Below are 27444 nucleotides of genomic sequence, written 5' to 3'. Positions count from 1 at the left end.
TGCAGATCTCCTCTAGAGCAGTAATGTTTTGGGGCTGTTGCTGGGCAACACAGACTTAAAAATTATAATTTGCTCATACATTCTTTAAACATCAGACAATGGGATTTTCTGGATTTTTTTCCTTCTCATTTCGACTCTCAAAGGTGAGATATGAGCAAAAATATAAACCTACGTTTGCTCCCATTTTTCATGAGCAAGACTCCAAAATCTAAAGGTTTTCTACATACACAAAAGGCTATGTCCCTCAAATATTGTTCACGAATCTGTCTAAATCTGTGTTATTGAGCTTTTCTCTTTTGTCAAGATAATCCATCCCACCTCACAAGTGTGGCACATCATAAATTCAATAACATTCAACATGCCTGATTACACAACACTCACTGCAATCCTACGACTAATCCTATTTTACACATTTTAAATACTGCACCACAAGATATTTGCAGATGTTTGGCTTTATGAAAGTTACTTAGCTGATGGGGTCTGCATTTAGATGTCGAAAATGTTATTCAGGAGCTGCTTCTAATACATTTTTCAACCCTTTAGGTGCAGTTGGTGCAATAAAGGCTTCAAAAAGTCAAGTCATCTTAAACAGCATTTGCGCTCCCACACTGGCGAAAAGCCATTCAGATGTCACCTCTGTGAAAGATCTTTTGTATCAGCTGGGGTGCTGAAATCACATCTGAACACACATTCGGGTAAATGTCTAAATTGTGAGAAATGTAAAGCTGTGTCCCAAAATTCCTGTGATTTTCAACCTCTTAGTTATTGAAATTGAAACATTTAAAGAGTTTATTTCCTTTTTAGTCCAAACTGCACCATGTCCCTTGCAGTAATATATTTTTTTTCCTTTCTTACCTTGCAAAGTGTGACATTTACTTTCAAGAATTTCCGACGCTGTTAGATCATTAAGTGCAATATGTTTTTATGAATTCAGGTTTTTAGTGCATTATTGTAGGGAAGTTTTGTCCTTTTAAAATGTTTTACACTGTATTATAAGTCAAAATTTTTCATGTCACATGAAATAACATTTTCATTTCGACATATCCTACTCACGCCATTCATGTCCAATGACAGGAGTGAAGCCCTTCAAGTGTAATGTTTGTGACGCCTCCTTCACAACCAATGGGAGTCTGAACCGCCATATGATTATCCATCTCAAGTCATTCAAATGCTCGATGTGTGATGAGAGCTTCAGGACAAGCTTGCTGTGTAAAAAGCACATGAAAAAGGAGCATGCTTTAGAGGATCAAAGTAAGTAATCTCAGTTCACAACATGCTCACTCAAAGTTACAATAAAAAAAGCGAAACAATGATGCATTAGGTACACACTACACAGTAGTTGTTTTAATTGTAGTGCACAAGCAGTGTAGCAGTACCTGTACATGCAGCTCACCTTCATGCGGACCGCGTGGGTTTGACTTCTAGCCAAGTTCCCCATCACCCAGGCAATTGTGCTTATTAGCCCAGATAAAATAAAATGGGTGTGTTGTGTTGTGTCAGAGATCATGCCAATGACTTGGTGTGGCGACCGCAGACAGGACATTTTGAAAGTTGCAACACAATGATTGAATTGTACTACTGTGTTGAATCTTTTTAAACATTCATGTTGGAGGTTTTGGTTACCTTACTATACAAGAGGCAAACTATTTTTGTACTACTGTAAACTATGACCGCACTAATAAATGGAATGTAAATTTATACCTTTTTGAAATCTCAATCAGAATTTGATATTATATCAGGTGTAATTTTGTCATCCAGCACTGATTTGAGATAGTTACTAAAACTAAAGTTGTGTCCAACCTGTGGGTATAAATAGGAATCTATAAAAAAAGAATAGGTTACGACCACCCCTATTTACGAACAATTTAGGTTACACATGATAATTTCAAATAAAAAACACTTTGGTTTACATAGTACTGAAATGTTTTGCATGGATGGCGGCAGGATCTGTGTTGTGGTTCTTTTCATGCAATTTAACAATCTTTAGCTCTATGCATATCTCATTGCAAGAAGTGCATTGTATTTGTTTGGTTGGTTTTTTTTTTTTTTTTTTGCTCTCTTCTTCTTCTTTCGGCTTGTTCGGTTAGGGGTCGCCACAGCGTGTCATCTTTTTCCATCTAAGCCTATCTTGTGCATCTTCTTCTCTAACACCCACTGTCCTCATGTCTTCGCTCACAACATCCATCATCTTTGTCTTTGGTCCAAACCATCAAAGTCTGCTCTCTCGAACCTTTTCTCCAAAACATCTGACTTTGGCTGTCCCTCTAATGAGCTCATTTGTAATCCTATCCAACCTGGTCTCTCCTAGCGAGAACGTCAACATCTTCATTTGTGTCACCTCCAGTTCTGCTTCCTTTTGTCTCTTCAGTGCCACATTCTCTACTCCGTACATCATGGCTGGCCTCACCACTGTTTTATAAACTTTGCCTTTCATCCTAGCAGAGACTCTTCTGTCACATAACACACCAGACACTTTCCGCCAGCTGTTCCAACCTGCTTGGACCCATTTCTTCACTTCCTTAACACACTTACCATTTGCTCTGGATTGTTGACCCCAAGTATTTGAAGTTATCCACCCACGCTATCTCTTCTCCCCGGAGCCTCACTCTTCCCCCTCCACCCTTCTCATTCACACACATATATTCTGTTTTACTACGGCCAATCTTCATTCCTCTCCTTTCCAATGGATGCTTCCAAATTTCCAATTGTTCCTCCACCTGCTCCCTCTTTTCAATGCACATCACGATATCATGTGTGAACATCATGGTCCAAGGGGAGTTGAGTCTAACCTAATCTGTCAGCCCATCCATTACCACAGCAAACAGGAAGGGGCTCAGAGCTGACCCCTGATGCAGTCCGACCTCCACCTTAAATTCTTCTGTCACACCTACGGCACACCTCACCATTGTTCTGCTGCCATCATACAAGTTCTGTACTATTCTAACATATTTCTCCGCCACATCAGGCTTACACGTGCAGTACCACAGTTCCTCTCCTGGTACTCTGTCATATGGTTTCTCAACATCTACAAAGACACAATGTATCTCCTTCTGACCTTCTCTGTACTTTTCCACTAGAATCCTCAGGGCAAATAATACATCCGTGGTACTCTTTCTAGGTATGAAACCATACTGTTGCTCACTTACTTCTGTCCTGAGTCTAGTCTCCTCTACTCTTTCCCATAACTTCATTGTGTGCCTCATCAACTTTATTCCACTGTAGTTCCCACAGCACTGAACATCGCTGTTAGGTTTATCACCTAACTTGCTGGAATAATTGCACAAACAGTCAAGATGTCATCTTTGTTCTGATCAGGAGGACGTGAGAGACAGGCCAGTTACAGTCTCCAAACACATTCTGAACCAGCCTCTCACATACTCTTTTTTTTTTTTTTTTTTTTTAATTAGAAAACACACAAAGTCAAAAGGAGGGGTGAGCAGATGAAATGCACAAAGGCACATTATGATGGAGTTGTCCTTGGCCACTTGTAGGAAGATACTGTTTCATCTGTGTGTAGGAGCTCATCCTGTGAACAAGACTCTTCGAAGCAAAGATGACACAAGCAATGATGACACTAACATACTAAATCTACCTACAATAATTCAAATATATAATAAACACATTCACAACAAATCTAACAATCGCCTTTGTTCTTAAAAATGGGAACTAGCACACTTTTCCTCCATTCTTCAGGCATCTTCTCGGCCACTAGTATTCTGTTGAATAAGTTGGTCAAAGCCTCCACAGCCACCTCTCCAAATTGCTTCCATACCTCCACAGGTATGTCATCAGGACCAACTGCCTTTATATTTTTGACCCTTTGTAGTGCCTTTCTAACTTCCCCCCTTACTAATCATTCCCACTTCCTGGTTCTTCACACTTGCCTTTTCTATTCTTCCTTCTCTCACATTTTCTTCATTTTTTTACTCTCAATTAAACCAAATAACTCCAGAGAATACTGGAGAGCATTCAGAGGAAGATGAAACTCAGGAGGAGCTTTCCTCTACCAGTTTTCAAGAAATATGCACAAAATGGAGTGCTGTGCTGGCAGGCATAAGACAGATAGACAAAAGAAACAATTGTGATGTGACGAGACTTTAAGTGGTGGAGCTGTAGTCCGTTTCCCTTTTTCGCCTGGTTAGTTAAAGAGTTAAATATAAAGAGGAATAATTTTCCTGAGTTATAAGGGTCACCAATTTTTAACCAAACTTCTTCTTTTCCTTTCGGTCTGTCCAGTTAGGGGTCCCCACAGCGTTTCGTCTTTTTCCATCTAAGCCTTTCTCGTTCATCTTCCTCTCTAACACCCGGTGTCCTCATGTCTTCCCTCACGACATCAATCAACCTTTTCTTTGGTCTTCCTCTCGCTTTTTTGCTTGGCAGCTCCATCCTCAGCACCCTTCTACCAATATACTCACTCGCTCGCATCTGGACATGTCCAAACCATCGTAGTCTGCTCTCTCTAACCTTGTCTCCAAAACGTCCAACTTTGGCTCTGCCCCCAATTAGCTCATTTCTAATCCTATCCATCCTGCTCACTCCGGGCGAGAACCTCAACATCTTCATTTCTGCCACCTCCACTTCTGCATCCTGTTGTTTTTTGAGTGCCACCATCTCTAATCCGTACATCATGACCGGCCTCACCACTGTTTTATAAACTTTGCCCTTTATCCTAGCAGAGACTCTTCTGTCACATAACACACCAGAGACCTTCCGCCAGCTGTTCCAACCTGGTTGGACCCGTTTCTTCAATTCTTTACCACACTCACCATTGCTCTGGATTGTTGACCCCAAGTATTTGAAGTCGGCCACCCTTGCTTATCTCTTCTCCCTGGAGCTTCACAGTTCCCTCTCCACCCCTCTCATTCACGCACATATATTCTGTTTTACTCCGGCTAATCTTCATTCCTGTCCTTTCTAGTGCATGCCTCCATCTTTCTAATTGTTCCTCCACCTGCTCCCTGCTTTCACTGCACATCACAATATCTGCAAACATCATGGTCCATGATGTCATCCTATCCATAATTGCGTTTCAATGAGAAATGAACATTTTGTGTTATAAATGGGTCAGAGAACAATTAAGTGCATAAACTGAGTTTCCACTGTATTTGCTTGTCCTGGAACTTACCTTTGTCTCTTTTGCCCAAGTTGTTAGTTTGGAAGATCAAGATGTGGAGGAGGATGAAGACGAAGAAGATGAAGGGGATCAAAAATTATCAAAGAAACGGGGAATGGAAATCATCACTTTCACAGAGGAGCAAGCTGCAGAACTGGCAAAGGATCCTGGTGAGGAGGCATCCGTGTCAGAGCGAATCCTTTCCCAGTCTGCAGCTGAGAGGGACCGCATCAGTGAGATCAAAGACAAGGCTGTGGTGCTGGAGACAGAACCCAAGTTTCCAAACTGCTGCAATTTCTGCCCCAAGAGCTTCAAAAAGCCTAGTGATCTTGTCAGGTAATGTGAGCCCCATTTTAATACCATAATACTAATACAACTATCAACATGATACACTGTTGCATACATCACACCTGCGACATAATGAACAAAGCATGCATAGAATCATAGAATTTGAATATGCACAGTGTGAAAATTGAGTCAGTAAAATAACGCAATCTTGTACTTTCTAGTTAGAAATACTTGCAGGCTTGTGACAACGCCATCGAGCACTGTTTGTTTTTTTTATGCATTCACATGCTTACCATCTTTTGATTTCTTTTTTCTTTTTTTTGTGTTAGTTCACAAATGCTTCCCACTATGGATTTTTTTTATTCAGTTTCCACTTCAGAACTGTAGCGAAAACCAAGAAGCACGACTCTCTAACTTTAACCCATATTGTGTAGGCACATTCGAATTCACACAGGAGAAAGACCGTACAAGTGTGATGAATGCGGGAAGAGTTTTACTGTCAAATCTACTCTGGATTGTCACGTGAAGACACACACAGGTTAGTCTTTACGTCTGCATATAGTTGACAAAATTCTTTGTCAATATTTTTAGGGTGAAGTCAACGTGTAGGTTAACTACATGACTACATACCTTCTACATGGCTACATACTTTTAGCCTAATAGAATACTTGTCCAAGTAAATTTGGATTTACTATCCTAATATCATTAAAAACTCCCAATGTGCTTGCCAATTCTACTTTTCTCAGCCTGGACGACTGATTTCCGAGACTTATTGATTAATAACTGTGATCTGCAATGGTTGAATGGAGCATTTAAACTGTAAAATTTGTCCTTGCTTCCCAAAAATGCAACAATAATAACAATTTTCACATTCACATCCTATATGTCTTCTAATTTTTACAGGTCAGAAACTGGTCAACTGCCACATGTGCAACACTTCCTTCTCTACAAAGGGTAGCTTAAAGGTGCACATGCGGCTCCACACTGGCTCCAAGCCTTTCAAATGCCCATTCTGTGACCTTCGCTTTCGAACTTCTGGGCATCGCAAAACCCATATCCAGTGCCACTTCCGGGCTAATGGCGAGAGCCGCAAGTCAAAACGGTCTTCCTCATCTTCTGCTCAGACCCGGCAAATTCAAGACACAGGGCATGATGGGCCTTCAGGACAAGACCAGCATACGACAGTACCAGAGGCACTTCAGACTGTGGGGCTACTCCAAATCCCCAACTCTGATAACATTTACCACCCAGCAAACCAAGTGCTGACTGGGCAATTTGACCAGAATCTGTTACAGTCGGGCTTGGTGGGACAGGCAATTCTGCCTTCCTCAATGTCAGGTATAGTATCCTTTCATTCATCATAAAGTTTAAGCACGTGTTTGAATAATGAATTGAGCATTTGATTTTTACACTCCCACATTGTTTTAACAGGCACATTGAACTTTTTCATTATGCAAGCTGTTAAGTTTCTTTCGTGAGTAAGAATTAAGAGTTGAATATCTGTTGAGTGACAATTTTGTTTTTAAAAGAATGTGAGATGGAGAGAAGTACATAGTTACATTCTTCAAGTTACAACTTGTGTATTTCAAGATGATATTAAATAAAGTCATATTGGTAGAATTTATGTGTAAATTTCATTAGTTCTTGACACTTGAGCTTGACCTGCCACTGTCTTTTCTGGATAGCAGAAGACTATATAGCTGATGAGTCTGCAATGGACATAAAGGAAGGTTCCTTTACGGTACAAATTCATCTTCAGTATAGTGTCCTTCTTCTCCAGCATCCATCATTTGTTGTATTGGGAACCACTATCCTCAAAAGTGCCTTTCAAAAATGTATCCAAAAACCTGATTTGTCTAAGACATATAAAACATTAGTAACAGCTGATCTGTTGAGCAGCTGAGCATTGCAATGGAAACATGAAAGGACAATATTAACAAATGTTCACAGAGAGAAGCGATTATACAGCCATCTTTTGAATGAAATGTACCGGTAATTGTAGTGTTGCGATGCTTGCTCTGGAAGGTACCACTTGAGTGTACTTTCTCAGGTTCTTTATTTTGCGTCAATTGCAGTCTGAAATAGCACACTTGGATCCATTACTCCAACTTAATAGTTTCTGTAGGATGGCTTTCAGATGATTGCGTTTGTCTCCATGCATTCCACATTATGTTTTGATTTAATTGTGACTGCACATCTCACCCTAAGAAAATATCTTCTCGTGTTCTCCTGTTTTAGCGTCTGGAACAGGATTTGATAGATTTTCAGATAGATATTCTTTGTTGTTGTCCTATCTTTCGCCTACCCGAAGTGAGCCATGATCTTTTCCAACAGGAACAATTAAGGGACTGTAGCCCTACAACAGGGCAGTACTTTTAATACTTTTTACATGATTCATTGTCAGATAAATATGAACTATTTCCTCATAATCCATAGTTCCATTCTCCACTGGTAACATGCAAGGATTTTGTTCATCGACATCTGTTGCTATTACATATATACGCACACATTGGGTATGCTATAATACTGTTATGCAATTGTAACATAGTCTGTTCAATTGAAATGAAAATAAGATTCTTAACATACTACCTAAGTGTGTGTGTGTGTGTGTGTGTGTGTGTGTGTGTGTTTGTGTGTTCGTGGTTGCAGATGTGTCCCTATCAGATGGCCTGACCACACTTGAAGGGATTCACCTCCAATTGACTCCTGCCAACTTGGTGTGCCCGAATGTCCAGATCTCTGGGATCGACACGAGCAACTTAAACAACATAACTCTTCAGGTTACACACGTCTCCTTTTCAACCTTGTTTTAGTGTAGTTTGTTTGCTGTGCCTTTTGTCACAACTCTTACTAGTCACAGATGAAAAATGAATGCTATGTTACAGATCTATTTCATAGAAATAATGAAATGAGTATGAATCACTGTGTACTCAGGTTCCCGTTTGTATCAATCAAAAACCTTTCTCACTATATGACTGTGCATACAATGAAATGACGAATGCGTCATCCTCAAGGTGCATGCGCAAACAAAATAGAACATCTTAGGTAAAAATAACGTATAAAATACGTACATCCTGTAACAAACTAAAGCTATCAAAACCACAGGCCACAACATTAGCCACAGTCTTCAAAATCTCCACAGTAACGCAGTTTTGTTTGTCACTGTCAGGGAGGTGCTAGCATAATATCTTATATATAATATGCTATTAGGTATAATGCACACTCCCAAAGTTGATTCCAGAAATTGAGGTCTTCTACCAATGAACAATACTGTGGATAACTCTAGCATTAAAAGAAACACTAAACCCTCATCTACTGACTTTGAATGTGTGCTCTCATTTCTATTAGTTTCGAAAAAATCTTCCTCTAAGTCACGGCTCTGGCTGGGCCACTCAAGAACTGCCACAGAGTTGTTCTGAAGCCACACCTTCATTATTTTAGCTGTGTGCTCAGGGCCAATGTCTTGTTGGAAGGTAAACCTTTGGCCCAGTCTGAATTTGTGGGTGCGCTGGAGAAGGTTTTCATCCAGGATGTCCCTATACTTGGCCGTATCAATCATTCCTTCCATTATAATCATTCATCCTGTCCCTGCAGCTGGAAAACACCCCCACAGCATGATGCTGCCACCACCATGCCTCACTGTTGGGATTGTATTGGACAGGTGATGAGAAGTGCCTGATTTTGTAGGTAAACAGCAACAAGGGTTGCTAGTTAGGTTACCCTCAAGATGTCAGTCACCTCATGGCAAGAAAAGAAAAGTTCATAACGAATGTCATACTTTCAACAAAACAAAGAGTGCTGGGTACATCTTGACAGAAGTCGAAGCTAAAGCCGTGTCCTTAATTTGTGGTACACTGTGTTAAAAGACCACAATTTAAATCTCCACTACATGACCATACAGGAGGATAAATACAGAAATCTGTCAATCAAAAGTGCACAAGGGCGTCCGATGCATTGCTAGCAAAACTGCAAAGCCAACAATGATTTTCTTACAAAATGTTGCACAGAGATGCAGCTGTCAAAACAGGTTATGTCATTTCGCACAAAGTTTCAGAAAAAAATGGGCCGTTGTCTGATGGAGAGTTTATTAAGGAATCCTTATTGTACTTTGTTGCACTGATATGCCCGGAGAAAAGCAGAGCATTTGAAAACAAGCCACTCTCTCGCCGCACTATAATGATGTGGGTAGAGGACATCGCTGGAAACTTGGAGTTGAGTTTAGCTGAAGAACAGAGCATTCCGAGCATTCCACATTGACTACATTGAGTTTGACTATTTTTCTCTGGTGTTGGATGAGACGTACGATCTATATGTCACTGTCCAGCTGCAAATCTTCTTTCATGGGTTAACTGTAGACTTTCAAATCATGGAGGAGCGAGCAGCCATGCAATCAATGAAAGGGACCATCCTGGGAGTAACTTGTTCACAGAGGTCTGACTGCCCAACTGTGTGACCAGTGATCTTCTGCCTTGAGTCAGTTTAAAGAAAGGTGTGACACAAGAACCTTTTTGGAGACGATCTTATTTATTCTGACGGAATATGAATCTCCATATAAATTTCGTCTATTCTCTTGAGCTCCTCTCCTACAGGAAGACTGCACAAAAGGGGCAGAGGTGGGGCAGCAGAAAAAATTTGGAGTGGGGAGCACAGAAAAAGAAACAGATTACAGAAGCAGAGTAACAAGCTACATACACAGTTTACAGGGCATTTTTTGTCAGACATTGTATTATTCATCAAGGAGGTTTTGTGTAAATCAGTGTTAAAAATGACCATGGAGTTTCTGCTGATAGTCAATTTTACCAAAGTAAATGAGACCGAACATGGTGACTTGAGGTCATTGTCTCTGCTGGATTTTTACTCTTCCCTCAAAGAGGACAACTTTCCACACCTGAGAAGACATGCTCAGAAGATTCTAGTATTCTTTGGATCAACTTTTATATGTGAACAGACATTCCCAGTGATGAAGTGATATATATCCAAGCATAGATCCTTTATCACTGATGACCACCACTCGGCTGTCCTTCGCTTAGCCACCTCAGACATTCAAAGATTTCAATGCCCTTGTTCAAGCCCAGGACAGAGAATTATTCTCACTGAGGAGATCAACTGAAGTTTGATTGTTTTTTTTTATTCTACAGGAGTATTTTCTTTTTTGACATATACACCACAATTTAATGCAGCCTATTTATTTTTATGTGGTTCTTTTCATGCAATTTAACAATCTTTAGCTCAATGCATATCTCATTGCAAGAAGTGCATTGTATTTGTTTTTTTTTTTTTTTTTTTTTGCTCTCTTCTTCTTTTCCTTTCAGCTTGTCCCGTTAGGGGTCGCCACAGCGTGTCATCTTTTTCCATCTAAGCCTATCTCGTGCATCCTCCTCTCTAACACCCACTGTCCTTATGTCCTCCCTCACAACATCCATCAACCTTTTCTTTGGTCTTCCTCTCGCTCTTTTGTCTGGCAGCTCCATCCTCAGCACCCTTCTACCGGAATACTCCCTCTCTCGCCTCTGAACATGTCCAAACCATCGAAGTCAGCTCTCTCTAATCTTGTCTCCAAAACATCCAACTTTGGCTGTTCCTCTAATGAGCTCATTTCTAATCGTCTCCAACCTGCTCACTCCAAGCGAGAACTTCAACATCTTCATTTCTGCCTCCTCCAGTTCTGTTTCCTGTTGTTTCTTCAGCGCCACGGTCTCTAACCCATACATCCTGGCCGGCCTCACCACTGTTTTATAAACTTTGCCCTTCGTCTTAGCGGAGACTCTTCTGTCACATAGAACCTTCCGCCAACTGTTTCACCCCACTTGGTCCCATTTCTTCACTTCTTTACCACACGCTCCATTGCTCTGTATTGTTGACCCCAAGTATTTGAAGTCATCCACCCTCGCTATCTCTTCTCCTTGGAGCTTCACTCCTCCTCCACCACCCCTCACATTCATGCACATATATTGTGTTTTACTTTGGCTAATCTTCATTCCTCTCCTTTCCAGTGCATGCCTCCATCTTTCTAATTGTTCCTTGCCTGCTCTTTGCTTTCACTGCAGATCACAATATCATCTGTGAACATCATACTCCAAGGGCATTCCAGTCTAACCTCATCCGTCAGCCTATCCATTACTACCCCAAACAGGATGGGGCTCCGCACGGATCCCTGATGCAGTCCCACCTCCACCTTAAATTCTTATGACACACCAACGGCACACCTCACCGCTGTTCTGCTGACCTCATACATGCCCTGTACTATTCTAACATATTTCTCTGCCACACCAGACTTGCACATGCAGACCACAGTTCCTCTCTTGGTACTCTGTCATGCTTTGTCTAGGTCTACCACTAATGGCACCAGTCAACATATTTCCATCGCTGTCCTTGATCACCTTCACTTGCTGCACATCCTTCCCATCTCTACCCCTCTGTCTGGCCAACCTGTAGAGATACTTTTCTCCCTCTTTCGTATCCAACCTGGTTTACATGGCGTCATATGCCTCTTGTTTAGCCTTCGCCACCTCTACCTTTGCCTACGTCACATCTCAATGTATTCCTTACGCCTCTCCTCAGTCCTCTCCATGTCCCACTTCTTCTTCACTAATCTCTTTCCTTGGATGACTCCCTGTATTTTGGGGTTCCACCACCAAGTCTCCTTCTCCCCTTTCCTACCAGAAGGCCCCCCAAGTACTCTCCTGCCTGCCTCTCTGAGTACCTTGGCATTAGTATTCCAGTCTTCCGGAGCTCTTCTTGTCCATCTAGAGGCTGTCTTACCGCTTTCCGAAAGGCCATACGACATTCTTCCTTCCTCAACTTCCACCACCTGATTCTCAGCTCTAACTGTGTCTTCTTAATTTTCCTACCCGCTACCAAAGTCATCCTACACACCACCATCCTATGCTGTCGAGCTACACTCTCTCCCACCACAACCTTAAAATCAGTAACGTCCTTCAGATTACATCGTTTGCACAACATATAGTCCACCTGCGTGCTCCCACCTCCGCTCTTGTAGGTCACTCTGTTCTATGTTCCTATATCTTCTGGAAATAAGTGTTCACCACAGCCAATTCCATCCTTTTTGCGAAGTCCACCACCGTCTGACCCTCAAAGTTCCTTTGCTGAATGCCATACTTACCCATCACTTCTTCATTGCCCCTGTTTCCTTTGCCAACATATCCATTGAAATCTGCACCAATTATCTCTCTCTCTCTCTCTCTCTCTCTCTCTCTCTCTCTCTCTCTCTCTCTCTCTCTCTCTCTCGGGTGCTCAGGACTACTTCGTCTATTTCCTTTCAAAATTTCTCTTTCAACTCAAGGTCAGATCCTACTTGTGGGGCATAGCCGCTAATCACATTATACACACTACCCTCAATTTCAAATTTCAGCCTCATCACTCAATCTGAGACTCTTTTCACCTCCAAGACATTCTTAGCTCTTCCTTTAAAATAACCCATATTCCATTTCTCTTCCCATCTACTCCATGGTAAAATAATTTAACCCCTGCTCCTAAGCTTCTAGCCTTACTCCCTTTTCACTTGCTCTCTTGGATGCACAATACATCAACCTTTCTCCTTATCATCATGTCAACTAACTCGTGAGCTTTTCCTGTCATAGTACCAACATTTAAAGTCCCTACACACAGTTGTACTGTGCATGCCTCTTCTTCTTCTGCCAACTAAATTGCTTTCCTCCTCTTTTTTTGTCTTCAACCTACATTACCTGAATTTCTACCTACGCCTTGCAGATTAACAGTGCCGGGGGTGGGCGTAGTTAACCCGGGCCATGACCTATCCGTTATGGAAGTCACCTGATGAATGCTCATATATGTTTGGCACAGTTTTACGCCGGATGCACCTCCTATCGCATCCCTCTGCCTTTATCCAGGCTTGGGACCAGGCTACAGGACGCACACGAATTGTGCACCCCTTGGCTGCAGATAGACAAAAACAAATAAACAAAGTCAGCACATAAGATACACAGTTTACTCACTACCTAGTCTATCTTAAAGTTTAAGTCGGATAAAAGCTATCAAATAAACACACTCAGCACCTAAGTTACACAAATCACATACTACCTGTGTGAAATTATAATAGATATGACAATTCAAAGGATATGTATGTAAGGGATTAGGTAACGTTGTTAGCGCGCTTAGCTAACTTGGGGCAAGCAACCTCAATGTGAACGATATGGCTCGTATTTGGGTACTAACAAAAGACTTGTTAAATTTCCTATTAGTCCTCACGTCCCTCGTTGTACCCGTTGTTTAGGTCGTACACGTTATGAAGTTACACACGTTCGATGTTTCTTCAATAGCACGGTTTTATCGCAAACACTACTCGTTGTTAGCCAGCTAAGCTAAGGTGGTCTGGGCCTATACGCAAGTTTAAATTGGTATAAGTAAGTCAGTAAGCACTAAGTACTCACAGTCCTCGTTGTATACCAAATGTAAGTTTTGCAGGTCGTGTAAGTACTCACTATTGATGTTTACCTCCTCAGCAAATATTTGATTACATACGTTACTTAATGTTCCCGAGCTAGGCTAGGCTAGGCTAGGCCGCGCAGTTTCAACGCGAACGAATACGGCTCCAATTTGGGTACTAAGATTATGTAGATGACGATTTTAGTCCACTGAAGTCGTCACCAGGGGCGTCCCACGTCGAGTACTCGCAAACACTTGGTCCAAATTCAGCAGGATTTAGTATTGAACGGTCGTGCAAGTCGGAGCTTCTTCGATTTGTTGTCACCAGTTGGGGGCCCGAAAGCCAACTCCGAAAGCAAGTAAGCAAGTAACGAAGCAGCCTATTTATATAAATATTGACAGAATACTTTTATTTCAATTACCAGTACTAATTATTCAAAATATATCATTGAATGCATTTTACACTAGGATAAAATTTAGAATTAAGTTCTAGTTATCAATGGTCCGTCCTTCTGACACAATTCTGGTTTCTCATGTGGCCCCTTACAAAAAATAAATGCTCACTCCAGATTTAAGGATTAAGGAGGCCATTTTGCTCCAGGGAACCTTAAATGCAGAAGAATTTTGTCTGGTTATTTTGGGCATATCGGTGCCATGCCACAATTCCCTATCTGAGCTCATCAGACTGTTCGTTTGACCTAATTATTCTCATTTGGTAATTTCTGCACTGTCAGCAATACAGTCTTGTATAGGGAGGTGCGTGCTTTCCTAATGAAGTCCTAATTAGTCTGCAACAATTTCAACAATTCTGTTTTTTCCGTCAATACGGGCTGCTGTGTGTACATTGAGGATAAAATGAAAAATCCATCCATCCATTATCCAAGCCGTTTATCCTCACAAGAGTCATGGGAGAGCCAGAGCCTATCCCAACTAGCTTCGGGTGAGAGGTGGACTACGCCCTGAACTGGTCACCAGTCAGTTTTAGGGCAACACTGTCACTGAGCAGGAATCGATCCCACGCTGCCTGCACCAAAATCAGGCGTGTGTACCACTACACCATCAGTGACTATGAAATGAAAAATGATTTTAGCAAATGGCTGCAATATAACAAAGAATTAGAAATTTAAGGGGGTCTGAATACTTTGTGTACCCACTGTAGAGATCCTGAGAAATATTCTGACAGCAACCTGCCATATTTTAACGATGTCTTTACCATGCAGCGTCGGCGTTTTTCACAGCATGCTTAGTGTCGTTGTAAATTGTTTTTAAAATGCTTTTTTATGTCAGTGTCCTAGACAAATAGATAAATAAATGAGTTCAAAATGGAATGAAGTGAATAGTTATAGAGTTTGTGTTTATTGCCAATCTGCAGGTTGTTAGAGGCTATTTTTTTATGTATCATGAATCCTCCCAACCTATTTATCACCCCATGGCCTATCCTGTTTTCATTACTTCATGCAAGTCATTTCATGTCAGTGCTCCCATGCGAAGGGTAAGCATCTCTGCCTTAAACTGAACTCTAGAGTGAACCATCCTGCCATCCATTTTCTGTACAGCTTTTCATTACTTGGGTTGCTGGCGTCTAGGAGCCCATTCTCACTGACTAACTGAGAGATAGCGTACACCCTGAAGTAGTGATCAGCCAATCACAGGGCACATATAAACAATCATAGTCACCTTCTTATTAGCACCTCTGGGCAATTGAGAGTTTTCAATTAACCTACCATACATGAAGGACCTGGAAAACATGCAAACTCCACAGAGGCAAGGTCGGATTTAAACCCCAGTCTTCAGAACTGTGAGGTACATGTGGTAACTCGGTGGTTTCAAACTAAGGCCTCCTTGTTTTGACAGGGGTGGGATGGGGCAACCGTGAGCTACCATGAACACTTTTCATGATTAAGTTACACCCAGCTGTTGTTCACGTTTTTGTTGATTCCCAAGGAATAATGTTTGCAAACGGAAGGTTGAAGGCAGGGGGCGTCCCATCGTGCCAGACTAAAGTGAACCATACCTACAATATTAAACACATTATTCAGGAGTGAATAAATTCATGTATATGAGTGATTACTTAACGGAAATAATAGATAAAGTGGCAGAACCTTAATAGGAATACAGTACTCCATGTGTTATTATAAAGATATATATTTAGCAGTATATCTCATTGTAATACTGGGAAACATTTAAATGTTCCCTGTACCTACAGTATGTACAATGCAAACTACTGAAAATTTATGATTTAGGGGTAAATTGCACATTATAAAAAAAATTGCCATTTAAAAATGTTAAAAATGTTATAAATCATTATGTGAAACTACTGCACTGCAAAAAGACAAAATACATCTCTGCAGTTTTATAGTGCTGCAAACAACAACAGTAATTATGTTAGATATATTATTTTATACATTATTTTAGTCAATATTTCTGTTTAAACATATTTTTATAATCTTTTAAGGCAAGTTCCTTATCTGGGAATTGTGTTGGATCTCATTAGATAAGATATTCAGTTGTGGCTGATGAATACAGATCTTAAATTACAGTGGAACCTCAGAGTTTGAACAGAATTCGTTCCTGTGAAGTGTTCAAATTCAGTTGTTGAACCTTTTGAAAAATATTTTCCCATAAGAGATAATGTAAATTAGTTTAATCCGTTACCAACCTCCAAATCGTAAATTCCCATTTTAATTCTTATTTATGTAAAAACATGTACACCCTGCATCTAAACAATAAAAAAATGCATAAACTTAAAGCAAGTTAAATGTATCATTTACCTTTTTGGTCGCATTTTAATTGGATCACAGGGACTAGAGAGGAAAGGAGTAAGTGTTACGCCTTTGTCACCCTCCATGATTTGACTGCATAATTTTCCAGTCTCTTCTCCATTTCTTTTATTATCTGTGGCCTTTGCTTTGTAATCCTAATCACTCCATTGGCAGCACTAGCTGCCTTTTATTTCATTTTTATTCTTTAGAATAGTCGAAATAGTTGACTTAGCCATATGATACTGGCAAGAGCCGTAAAAAACATCCTCCCCATTTTAGAAATAAGCGTATTTAGATCCACGCTGGCTCACTCAACTTTCCTTTTCCTTTACTGCTGGTGACACCGCTGTCTTTCTTTGGGCCTGTGGCAAAGAAAATACTGGAAAAATAACAAAAAAACAATCTTGAGAAGCACTCGTGAATGTCCATCCTCATGCGTGCTATGAGCACACACTGGCTTGACTCGAAGTGGGTAGCGGCTCGTCTCGGCACCAGCCTGTGTGCAATCGGCATCGTTTGGCTGGCGTCAGCTACGCAGTCAACATGGGTCTGGCTTTGCCCTGGTGTTCAGACACTGAGAATTGGGTTGCGCACCGAGGCGTAAGGTTCCACTGTATATTGTTTTACTGTACCTGCATGTGTACTCATGTGTACCTTGAGAAAGAAATTATTGCAATAATAATAATAATGGAGGTTAAAGAAATTGTCTTCTCCAAGCAAGATTTAGTTCCCAATCATTCATGTAACACCATGTGTTTTTTGTTGCAGATAGACCATGCTCTTCTCCAACAGACGCTACAGCAGGGCGGCCTTCTCTCACACCCTCTAAGTGTTGACACTGGTCTTGTCCTACATTCTGGCAGTCAGCTCATGTCTACTAGTGACACATCAGTGTCAACTAATGTTGTCCTCCAGCCCCTGAGCACCCTGGGCCTGCAACCCTCCACTATCACCCCTGCCCAGGTCACAATGGCAGGCCTGCCTGAGCAGGACAGCACAGGTATGTTCCTTCCTTGTGAACATTAAGATTTATTGAGCTGAATAATGAATAATGAGCTTTCCTATTATTCTTCATCCAGGCTCTCAGGACTTGAGCCATGTCATGGGCAGCACTGGCTTGGTGAGTGGAGGCACAGGCAGTCAGGAGATTACACTTACTATCAACAATTCGACCCTTACGCATGCTCTAGCGCAAGTACAGGCAACAGTTTCTGGTTCCAACACCTCATCAGGAAACCCTCAAGAGATCATGCTCACCATATCAGGTATTGCGCAGCAAAATGTCCTTTGCACATACAATATTGTTTTCTCCTTATTTGGACAATAACATAGAGGGGAAGAAAAACTGTCCAAATTCAGTCCCATTTTTCTTGAGTTCTTAATTTTGGCAGAACTTGCTTCGAGTAAAAACTACAAAGAAATAGCAAAACTCACTTTTTAAAAATACGAAGAAGAAATACCAACAATCTATAAAATAAATTACGGTGTATATTAATAATAGTGTCTGAAATAAGTAAATAACTTGGCACCATTTTTCTCCCAGATGTTGGGAACAACCAAAGTAATCCATACATACAAAGAAAGTAGATCTAATGAGCTCAGAAATTTAACTTTTGTTAAAATGTGGAATGGCACAGGGAAAAAGTATTGAACACATGAAGAAAGGTAGGTCCATTAAGGCCTGGAAAGATAAGACAATGGGTATAATCTATCAATCAATAATCAAAGTGCAGCCCTTTGTCAGTGCAAATGAATATCAGATGGTTCAGTCCTAATTGATGGCCTACAAAAAGGTCTCAATGCCCAGGTGTGAGTCAAGACCATGATCAAGGCAGAGAGCTGTCTCAAGATCATCGCAAACTAATTTTTGCAAAACATAATGATGGCATGTGAGCACGGTTGGCCCCATAACACATAAGTTGAAAACCAATCATACCACAATAGATTTGCATCGCTCAGGTGCTCCTCATGATTTGTGACAGAGGTGTGCAAAGAATAATCAGAAGAGTTATCCAAGAGCCAAAGACTGCGTGGAGATTTTCAAAAAGACCTGCAATTATGGTACTATTGTCGCAAGGAAAACAATGAGTAAAGCACTCCACAACTGTGACCTGTATGCTAGCTCATATCACAAGACTCCATTGCTGAAAAAAGTATGTCAAAACGTTTAAAGTTTGCCCATCAACATTTGGACAAGCCAGTTAAATATTGAGAGAATGTTGTTTGGTCGGATAAGAGCAAAATTTAACTGGATGCCATAATGCACACCACGTTTGGAGGACAAATGGCACTGCATACCAACCTAAAAACACCATACCAACATTGCCGAGGAGGGGAGATTTATTATGTATGTTAATATCCCTCTATTCCCGCATATTTTGGCTCTGATGAGGCTCTGTGGGATGTTCAATTAAGTGATGCACCCTACGGGTTATCAAGTGGTCTTCCATCCGTCATCAAGTGTCAGGCTGCTTTTCAGTAAATGGCACTGGTAAACTTCACATTATTGAACGAAGGATGAATGGGCAACTCTATCCAGACATTCTTGACAAATCTGCTGCCATCTACGAGGGTGATAAAAATCTAACAATGGTGGACAATTCAGCAGGATAATGAACCAAAATTGGTTTCAAACTAAAAAGGGGAAAAAACCTGCAACAATGTGCCGAGCAAATCACCTGACATAAAAGATGCTCATGGAACCTTCAAGATTTTAAGACTGCTTGTGTGGAGAATGAGTCAAAATCACACCAAAGTTATCCATGCACCTAGTTTCTCCATACAGGAGATGTCTTGAAGCTGTCTTTGTAAACATTGGCTTGTATTGTTGGATTAACGCTATATCAACTATTCCTCTATGTTCCATTCTATTCTGTACTCAAAAATTCCAAAATCAATTCCATTCTGTAACATCTATCTGTCTTCTACCGCTTATCAAAGGTCAGGTTACAGGGGCAGTAGCTTAAGCAGGGGCGCCCAGACTTTCCTTTCCTCAGCCACTTCATCCAGCTCTTCTAGGCATTCCTTGTCTAGCCAAGGGAAGTAGTCTCTCCAACATTTCCTCGGTTATATCTGGCATCTCTTTCCGGTGGAACGTACCCACAACACCTCACCAGGGAAGCATCTGAGTCAGAACCCCCAGCCACCTCACCTGACTCCTCTCAATGCGTAGGAGCAGTGGTTCTACTCTGAAATCCTCCCAGATGACCAAACTTCTCACCTTATCTCGAAGGAAAAGCCCAGACACCCTGTGGTGTTATGACTGTTGAAAGTCAAGTCAGAATCTATCAGAAACCAATGTTCTGGACTTGGCTTTTGGTTTTTAAAGATAATGAGTTCAGGTATTTATCAACACCAATCCTGTCTTCTTAGTTTTTATAAACAATTATCTCAGTTTTGCTGTGGTTTAATAGACGAAAATGTTGGCTCATTCAGTTATCTGCTTTTGACAGTGGCACCATACCTTCATTGAACTGCAGTCACCTGGACACACAGCTAAATATAACTGTGTGTCATCTGCATAACTATGATAGGCAAAATTAAAGCTCTGAAAAAAATGGACCCAAAGATAGTATATACAGGCTGAACAGGAGTGGTCCAAGAACTGACCCTTGACAGACTGCTTTGGTCATTGCCATTTGTTGAGATTGAGCATTTCAAATGATTACAAAGCTGTTCCTTTCCTCCAGGTAGGACCTGAATCATTTAACAACAGTTCCATTTAGTCCTACCCATGTTTCCCAACTGTTCACCAGTATATTATGATCAACTGTATCAAAAGCCGCACTGAGATCCAACAAAATCAAAATTGACACCTTTCCTGAGTCAGGGTTCAACCTTTTATCATTTACCTCTTTGATAAGTGCAGATTCTATACTATGATCAGTCCAGAAACTGGATTTAAATTTGTCAAAAAGTTGATTTAAAATCAAGAAATTGCTGAGTTGATTAAAACTAACTTTCTCAAAAATCTTTGCGTAATAATAGGGAAAGGGAGATTCATGATTCAGTCTATAGCTTGCTAACATTAAGGGGTCCAGTCCGCCAGTCTACTAACAAAACACCACTCGGATTTTGATCAGGTGGGGGAAGTTCTACCCAATCAGACTCTTTAATGTCTCATTCATTTCCCATGTGAGCATTGAAGTCGCCCAGTTGGAGCGCACTCCCTCTAAGGACTCCAAAAAAGGTGGGTTCTCTGAACTGTTATTTTATGCATAGGCACAAAAAAACCCGTCAGGACCCGTCCCCCTATCTGTAGACGGAGGGAGGCTACCCTCTCATCTACTGGAGTGAACCCCGACGTACAGGCAATGAGCCAGGGGTCAATAAGTATACCCACATCTGCTTGACGCCTTTAACTGTGGGTAGAGTCCAACCCATCTCAAGAGAACTGGTACCATAGCCCAAGTAATGTGTGGAGGCAAGCCCAACTATATCTAATCAAAACTTATCAACCTCACAGACCAGCTCAGGCTCCTTCCCTGCCATTAAGGTGACATTCCATGTTCCTAGAACCAGCTTCTGTAGCCAGGGATCGAATCATTAACCTGCCTCCCTTTGGCCACCGCCCAGCTCACACTGCCCTCGACCCCTATGGTCAGTCTGTAACAATTAACCTATAATTCCACATTTCTTACATATATTTGAAGGGCAAGATCTCCTCCCCCAGCACAGCAACAATGCAGAGATGAACAGCAGCCTCAGAATGGCATCACCACTTATAGGCCAACCCACTAACGCCACCCTGACGATCACCAATGAGCACCTTCTACCTCAGAACCCCACCAACACTGGAATGGCTGGTAGGACTTTGCTTGTAAAGAATATATTTATTTAGTTAATTTAATTTAATTCATGTCATGGAAAGACAAGAGATTTTTCCTTCTCAAAGCTTGATCAAAATTGTAATGTTCCATTGCTTTCCTCGTTAGTTTTCCCCTCCTAGCAAAAATGAAAGAAATTCCATTACTGCTTCTGATTGATAAAGGGCTTTTCTTTAAAATGTTTCTGTCACTCTATGCAGTCATTTTTGTGTTATCTGGTGCCTGTAAAAAGTAGTCAGGCTGCACTTTGATTTATTAACTGCACGTTTATCATTTGTCAAAATTAAATCAATGTTTTATATAGTTTTTCTTTCTACTATAAAGAACCTTTGGCTAAAATGAATTGTTTTTTCATTTAGAAATTAATGTACATTTATCCATTACTATGCCACGAATTTCCTTTTTCCGAAGCAAATCCTTGCCGACTGGATGGTTTCAGCAAATGTTTCATTACAAAATTGTAATTATAGAAAAAAAAAAAGCAGCTCAGCATAAAGCCTTTTATACATGTACAGTTTTGCCAGAACATGAGAATCAAAATCTTATAATACACAATCTCTTTTACAGTTGCCACTCTTCCATCAAGCACCTCGCTGTCACACACCACTTCATCTCAAAGTCTAGTGTTGTCACCTGGAGGTGTGGCCAATGATGGTAGTGTTACACTAACCCTAGCAGATGCCCAGGGTATGCTGGATGGTGTTACTCTAAATCTCAGTACACAGGTAAAACATGTTGACATTAAAATGGCGTTGGTTACATTTGTGCTGTTGTAAAACCTTTTGTCTACCAGGCTTCAAATTCTGCCATCCATTTGTCTATCCATTTCCCGTAACTCTGATCCGTGCTAGTGTCGCGTGCATGCTGGAACCTATCCCATCTGACTCTAGGCGAAAGATGGGGTAGACTCTGAACTGTTCAGCACGGAGGATACTGTTTTCACAAACAGCCACTCACATTCACACCTCCAGACAATTTAAAGTCTTCAGTTAACCTACCATGCATGTTTCGGGGTGTGGGAGGAAAATGAAGTTCACAGGGGACATTGCGCTAACTCAACACAGGAGAGGCTAGATTTGAACCCCGGTCCTCAAAAATCTGAGGCAGATGCGCTCACCAATCATCCAGCGTGCCTCTTGCTTCAGATTCTTGAGCGTTTAATTCGCCAAGTCATTATATCTTATTCTATCTCATTGCTAGGGTCAGACATGCGCTGCAGTGATGAATGACTCCAATCTACAATCAGGGCAACCAGCCTTTGCAGCCCAGCCGATCATACTGGTCGGCCATCATTCCCAATCTTTGATGGGAACGTCTGATAATGGATACAACGTAAGTTCATTCGTCTCACAGGGGAGACAAAACAAACATGGAAGATGGATTAGTCTACATGTCCAACTTTTTGTCAGTGTTGGAGTGAAAAGCAAGTACATTGAACTACTATCATCCGCTACAGTGTTTAAGTGCATTAGAAATCACATGCACTGTACATTGGTCTACGATTATACATTTTTTTAAGTATGCAAAAATAATGGACAGAAACCATTTTGCATGTTATGTTTTATGTGTGTGTTCCAGATTGGAAATGACAGCCACAAGAGTAGGAAGGCTGACACCACTGAAGCTGATAATCAGCACAAATGTTTCTACTGTAATCTCGTTTGCCCAAATGCCAACTCACTACGCCGTCACTGTCGACAAGTTCATAGTAAAGACCGATGCCACGTATGCAGTATCTGCAACAAAGCTTTTAAGCGAGCGATGCACCTTAAGGTAAGCATGTTTTATAGAGTGGCAGCCCTGACTTGACACACACCATTAATATAGTCTGGTATTATGACTTGTTTGGGGATGACATGCAATATTTGCAACTGCTACTCTACTACTACAATGGGTATTTTTTTCCTTCAGGACTTAGCAATAATTCAAAAGATTTTCTGAAGCCCTTCCATTTGACTGTGCTATAAGGAGAACACTACCACACTACCAAGTGTTCCTCTCAAGTTTAGCTGTTTGGGCATTTTAATTCATTTATTCTTTCCAGTTACTTTCATATACTCTTCCTCTGAGATGTGTTTGCTGTCAGTGGTATTTTTTTTTTTTTTTAAATAAAATGAGTAGGATATGGCTTGTTACAACACCAGCACTCTCAACACCATAGTTCATATTACAAAGGAAACATATTTTTCAGCCTCTTTTTGACTATCAACTGAATCCATACCTATATGATTTTGTTTTAATTACAGCAATACTTCTTCTTTTCCTTTCGGCTTGTCCCGTTAGGGGTCGCCACAGCGTGTCATCTTTTTCCATCTTAGCCGATCTTCTGCATCTTCCTCTCTAACCCCAACTGCCCTCATGTCTTCCCTCACCACATCCATAAACCTTCTTTTTAGTCTTCTTCTCGCTCTTTTGCCTGGCAGCTCCATCCTCAGCACCCTTCCACCAATATACTTACTCTCTCGCCTCTGACACATGTCCAAACCATCTGAGTCTGCTCTCTCGAATCTTATCTCCAAAACATCCAACTTTGGCTGTCCCTCTAATGAGCTCATTTCTAATTTTATCCAACCTGCTCACTCTGAGCGAGAACCTCAGCTTCTTCATTTCTGCTACCTCCAGTTCTTTTTCCTGTTGTTTCTTCAGTGCCACCATCTCTAATCCGTACATCATGGCCGGCCTCACCACTGTTTTGTAAACTTTGGCCTTCGTCCTAGCAGAGACTCTTCTGTCACATAACACACCAGACACCTTCCGCCAGCTGTTCCAACCTGCTTGGACCCGTTTCTTCACTTCCTTACCACACTCACCATTGATCTGGATTGTTGACCCTAAATATTTGAAGTCCTCCACCCTCGCTATCTCTTCTCCCTGGAGCTTCACTCTTCCCTCACCCCTCTCATTCACGAACATAAATTCTGTTTTACTTTGGCTAATCTTCATTCCTCTCCTTTCCATGCATGTCTCCATCTTTCTAATTGTTCCTCTGCATGCTCCCTGCTTTTACTGCATATCACAATATCATCTGCGAACATCATGGTCCAAGGGTATTCCAGTCTAACCTCATCTGTCAGCCTATCCATTACCACTGCAAACAGGAAGGGGCTCAGAGCTGATCCCTGGTGCAGTCCCACCTCCACCTTAAATTCTTCTGTCACACCTAAGGCACACCTCACCATTTTTCTGCTGCCATCATACATGTCCTGTACTATTTTAACATCCTTCTCTGCCACACCAGACTTCCGCATTCATTACCACAGTTCCTCTCTTGGTACTCTGTCATAGTCTTTCTCTAGATCCACAAAGACACAATGTAGCTCCTTCTGACCTTCTCTGTACTTTTCCACTAGCATCCTCAAGGCAAATAATGCATCTGTGGGACTCTTTCTAGGCATGAAACCATACTGTTGCTCGCGGATACTTACTTCTGTCCTGAGTCTAGCCTCCACTACTCTTTCCCATAACTTCATTGTGTGGCTCATCAACTTTATTCCTCTATAATTCCCACAGCTCTGAACATCGCCTTTGTTCTTAAAAATGGGAACGAGAACACTTTTCCTCCATTCTTCAGGCATCTTTTCGCCCGCTAGTATTCTGTTGAATAAGTTGGTCAAAAACTCCACAGCCATCTCTCCAAATTGCTTCTATACCTCCACTGGTATGTCATCAGGACCAACTGCCTTTCCATTTTTCATCATTTGTAGTGCCTTTCTGACTTCCCCTTTACTAATCATTGCCACTTCCTGGTCCTTCACACTTGTCTCTTCAACTCTTCCTTCTCTCTCATTTTCTTCATTCATCAACTTCTCAAAGTATTCTTTCCATCTATTTAGTACACTACTGGCACCAGTCAACACATTTCCGTCTCTATCCTTAATCACCCTTACCTGCTGCACATCCTTCCCATCTCTATCCCTCTGTCTGGCCAACCTGCAGAGATCCTTTTCTCCTTCTTTCGTGTCCAACCTGGTGTACATCTCTTCATATGCCTCTTGTTTAGCTTTTGCCACCTCTACCTTTGCCCTACGTAGCATCTCGATGTACTCCTTTCGCCTCTCCTCAGTCCTCTCAGTGTCCCACTTCTGCTTTGCGAATCTCTTTCCTTGTATGACTCCCTGTATTTTGGGGTTCCACCACCAAGTCTCCTTCTCCCCTTTCCTACCAGAAGACACACCAAGTAATCTCCTGCTTGTCTCTCTGATTACCTTGGCTGTCGTAGTCCAGTCTTCCGGGAGCTTCTGCTATCCATCGAGAGCCTGTCTCACCTCTTTCCGAAAGGCCGCACAACATTCTTCCTTTCTCAACTTCCACCACATGGTTCTCTGCTCTACCTTTGTCTTCTTAATCTTCCTACCCACCACCAGAGTCATCCTACACACCACCATCCTATGCTGTCGAGTTACACTCTCCCCTACCACGACTTTACAGTCAGTAATCTCGTTCAGATTACATCGTCTGCACAAAAGATAATCCACCTGCGTGCTTCTACCTCCACTCTTGTAGGTCACTATATGTTCCTCCCTCTTCTGGAAATAAGTGTTCACTACAGCCTTTTTGCAAAGTCCACCACCATCTGTCCCTCAAAGTTCCTTTCCTGGATGGCGTTCTTACCCATCACTTCTTCATCACCCTTGTTTCCTTTTCCAATATGTCCATTACAATCTGCACCAATCACAACTCTCTCACTGTCTGGGATGCTCAGAACTACTTCATCTAGTTCCTTCCAGAATTTCAACTCGAGGTCACATCCTCCCTGTGGGGCATAGCCGCTAACGACATTATACAAAATACCCTCAATTTCAAATTTTATTCCCATCACTCGATGTGATACTCTTTTCACCTCCAAGACATTCTGAGCCAGCTCTTCGTTTAAAATAACCCCTACTCCATTTCTCTTCCCATCTACTCCGTGGTAGAATAATTTAAACCCTGCTCCTAAACTTCTAGCCTTACTACCTTTCCACCTGCTCTCTTGGATGCACAGTACATCAACCTTTCTCCTAATCATCATGTCAACCAACTCCTGGGCTTTTCCTGTCATAGTCCCAACATTCAAAGTCCCTACACTCAGTCGTAGGATCTGTGCATTCCTCTTTTTCTTCTAACGACGGATCCGGTTTCCCCCTCTTCTTTGTCTTCGACCCACAGTAGCTGAATTTCCACCGACGCCCTGCAGGTTAGCAGTGCTGGGGCCGGGCGTTGTTAACCCGGGCCACGACCTATCCGGTATGGGATTCTTTAGATGAACGCTCATATTTGTTTCGCACAGTTTTTACGCCGGATGCCCTTCCTGACGCACCCTCTGCATTTATCCGGGCTTGGGACCGGCCTACAGATTGCACTGGTTTGTGCCCCCATAGAGCTGCATTTTTTAATTAGAACAATACTAATTAGTAGTAATCAGACAAATATTGACAAATAGAAGCTAAACATTTATAATTAATACAACTCCAACACTTTGCTTAAATGGCTTCCACCATTTGTGTATTCAACCGCTTTTCAGATTTCTTACATGTGAACTTTTTTTTGTCTTGTTAAATAGACAACTGTGATTAAAAATTCTAGCAAAGTGTAGGGAGCACAGCAGCTTGTTTTATAAATTTAAACGAAAACTGAAAATAATCAGGGTCCTACAGTTTTCTACAGTAAATAAACTTTTACAAAATTTCAGGGTCAGTAAAAGGTAATGTTTCACTTTTCTTGATTTTAAATTCAACCAAAAAATGCAGAGTTCCCATTGTCAGCAGCATCACTTGTGGCGTTAACTGATTTTTGTTTTTAAACAGTGGCGAAAATCAAAAATAAATGAAAGTTTCCTGAAGTTTACTTTGCATTTAATTGGTCTTATTTTTAGAAATAATTAAAAAGAAGGCAGCTATCATTAGGCTTAATAGGGCACGGAAACACTGTTCATTGTGATTCAGTGCAGTTTTACAACAATGCCATCTTTACCACACTAACAAATATGATAAAAAGTAATACTGTACCTATAATCGAATACATACAGATTGCATTGCGCCTTATTCGATTGTGGGGCAGTACAGATACA

The 27444-nt window shown here is 41.3% G+C and overlaps 1 protein-coding gene across 5 annotated transcripts in view; it reads left to right on the top strand.

Moving 5' to 3' along the window:
• LOC133501064 (zinc finger protein 236-like) overlaps positions 1–27444 on the top strand; it is a 51283-nt gene that overhangs the window by 18854 nt on the left and 4985 nt on the right. For 3 of the 5 annotated variants that reach the window (XM_061820498.1, XM_061820499.1, XM_061820500.1), the window contains 12 exons: positions 544–695; positions 1075–1251; positions 5146–5449; positions 5836–5939; positions 6305–6739; positions 8051–8181; positions 17338–17569; positions 17649–17834; positions 21222–21374; positions 21963–22120; positions 22596–22727; positions 22974–23168. In XM_061820498.1, the coding sequence (XP_061676482.1) occupies positions 544–695; positions 1075–1251; positions 5146–5449; positions 5836–5939; positions 6305–6739; positions 8051–8181; positions 17338–17569; positions 17649–17834; positions 21222–21374; positions 21963–22120; positions 22596–22727; positions 22974–23168 (2359 nt within the window). Of the gene's footprint in view, positions 1–543; positions 696–1074; positions 1252–5145; positions 5450–5835; positions 5940–6304; positions 6740–8050; positions 8182–17337; positions 17570–17648; positions 17835–21221; positions 21375–21962; positions 22121–22595; positions 22728–22973; positions 23169–26543; positions 26622–27444 lie in introns of all 5 variants that reach the window. The other 2 variants (XR_009795089.1, XM_061820501.1) reach the window with 2 other exon arrangements.

Source organism: Syngnathoides biaculeatus, chromosome 5, assembly GCF_019802595.1.
Source record: "Syngnathoides biaculeatus isolate LvHL_M chromosome 5, ASM1980259v1, whole genome shotgun sequence".
NCBI lineage: Eukaryota > Metazoa > Chordata > Actinopteri > Syngnathiformes > Syngnathidae > Syngnathoides > Syngnathoides biaculeatus.
This window is presented reverse-complemented; position numbering and strand designations above follow the sequence as displayed.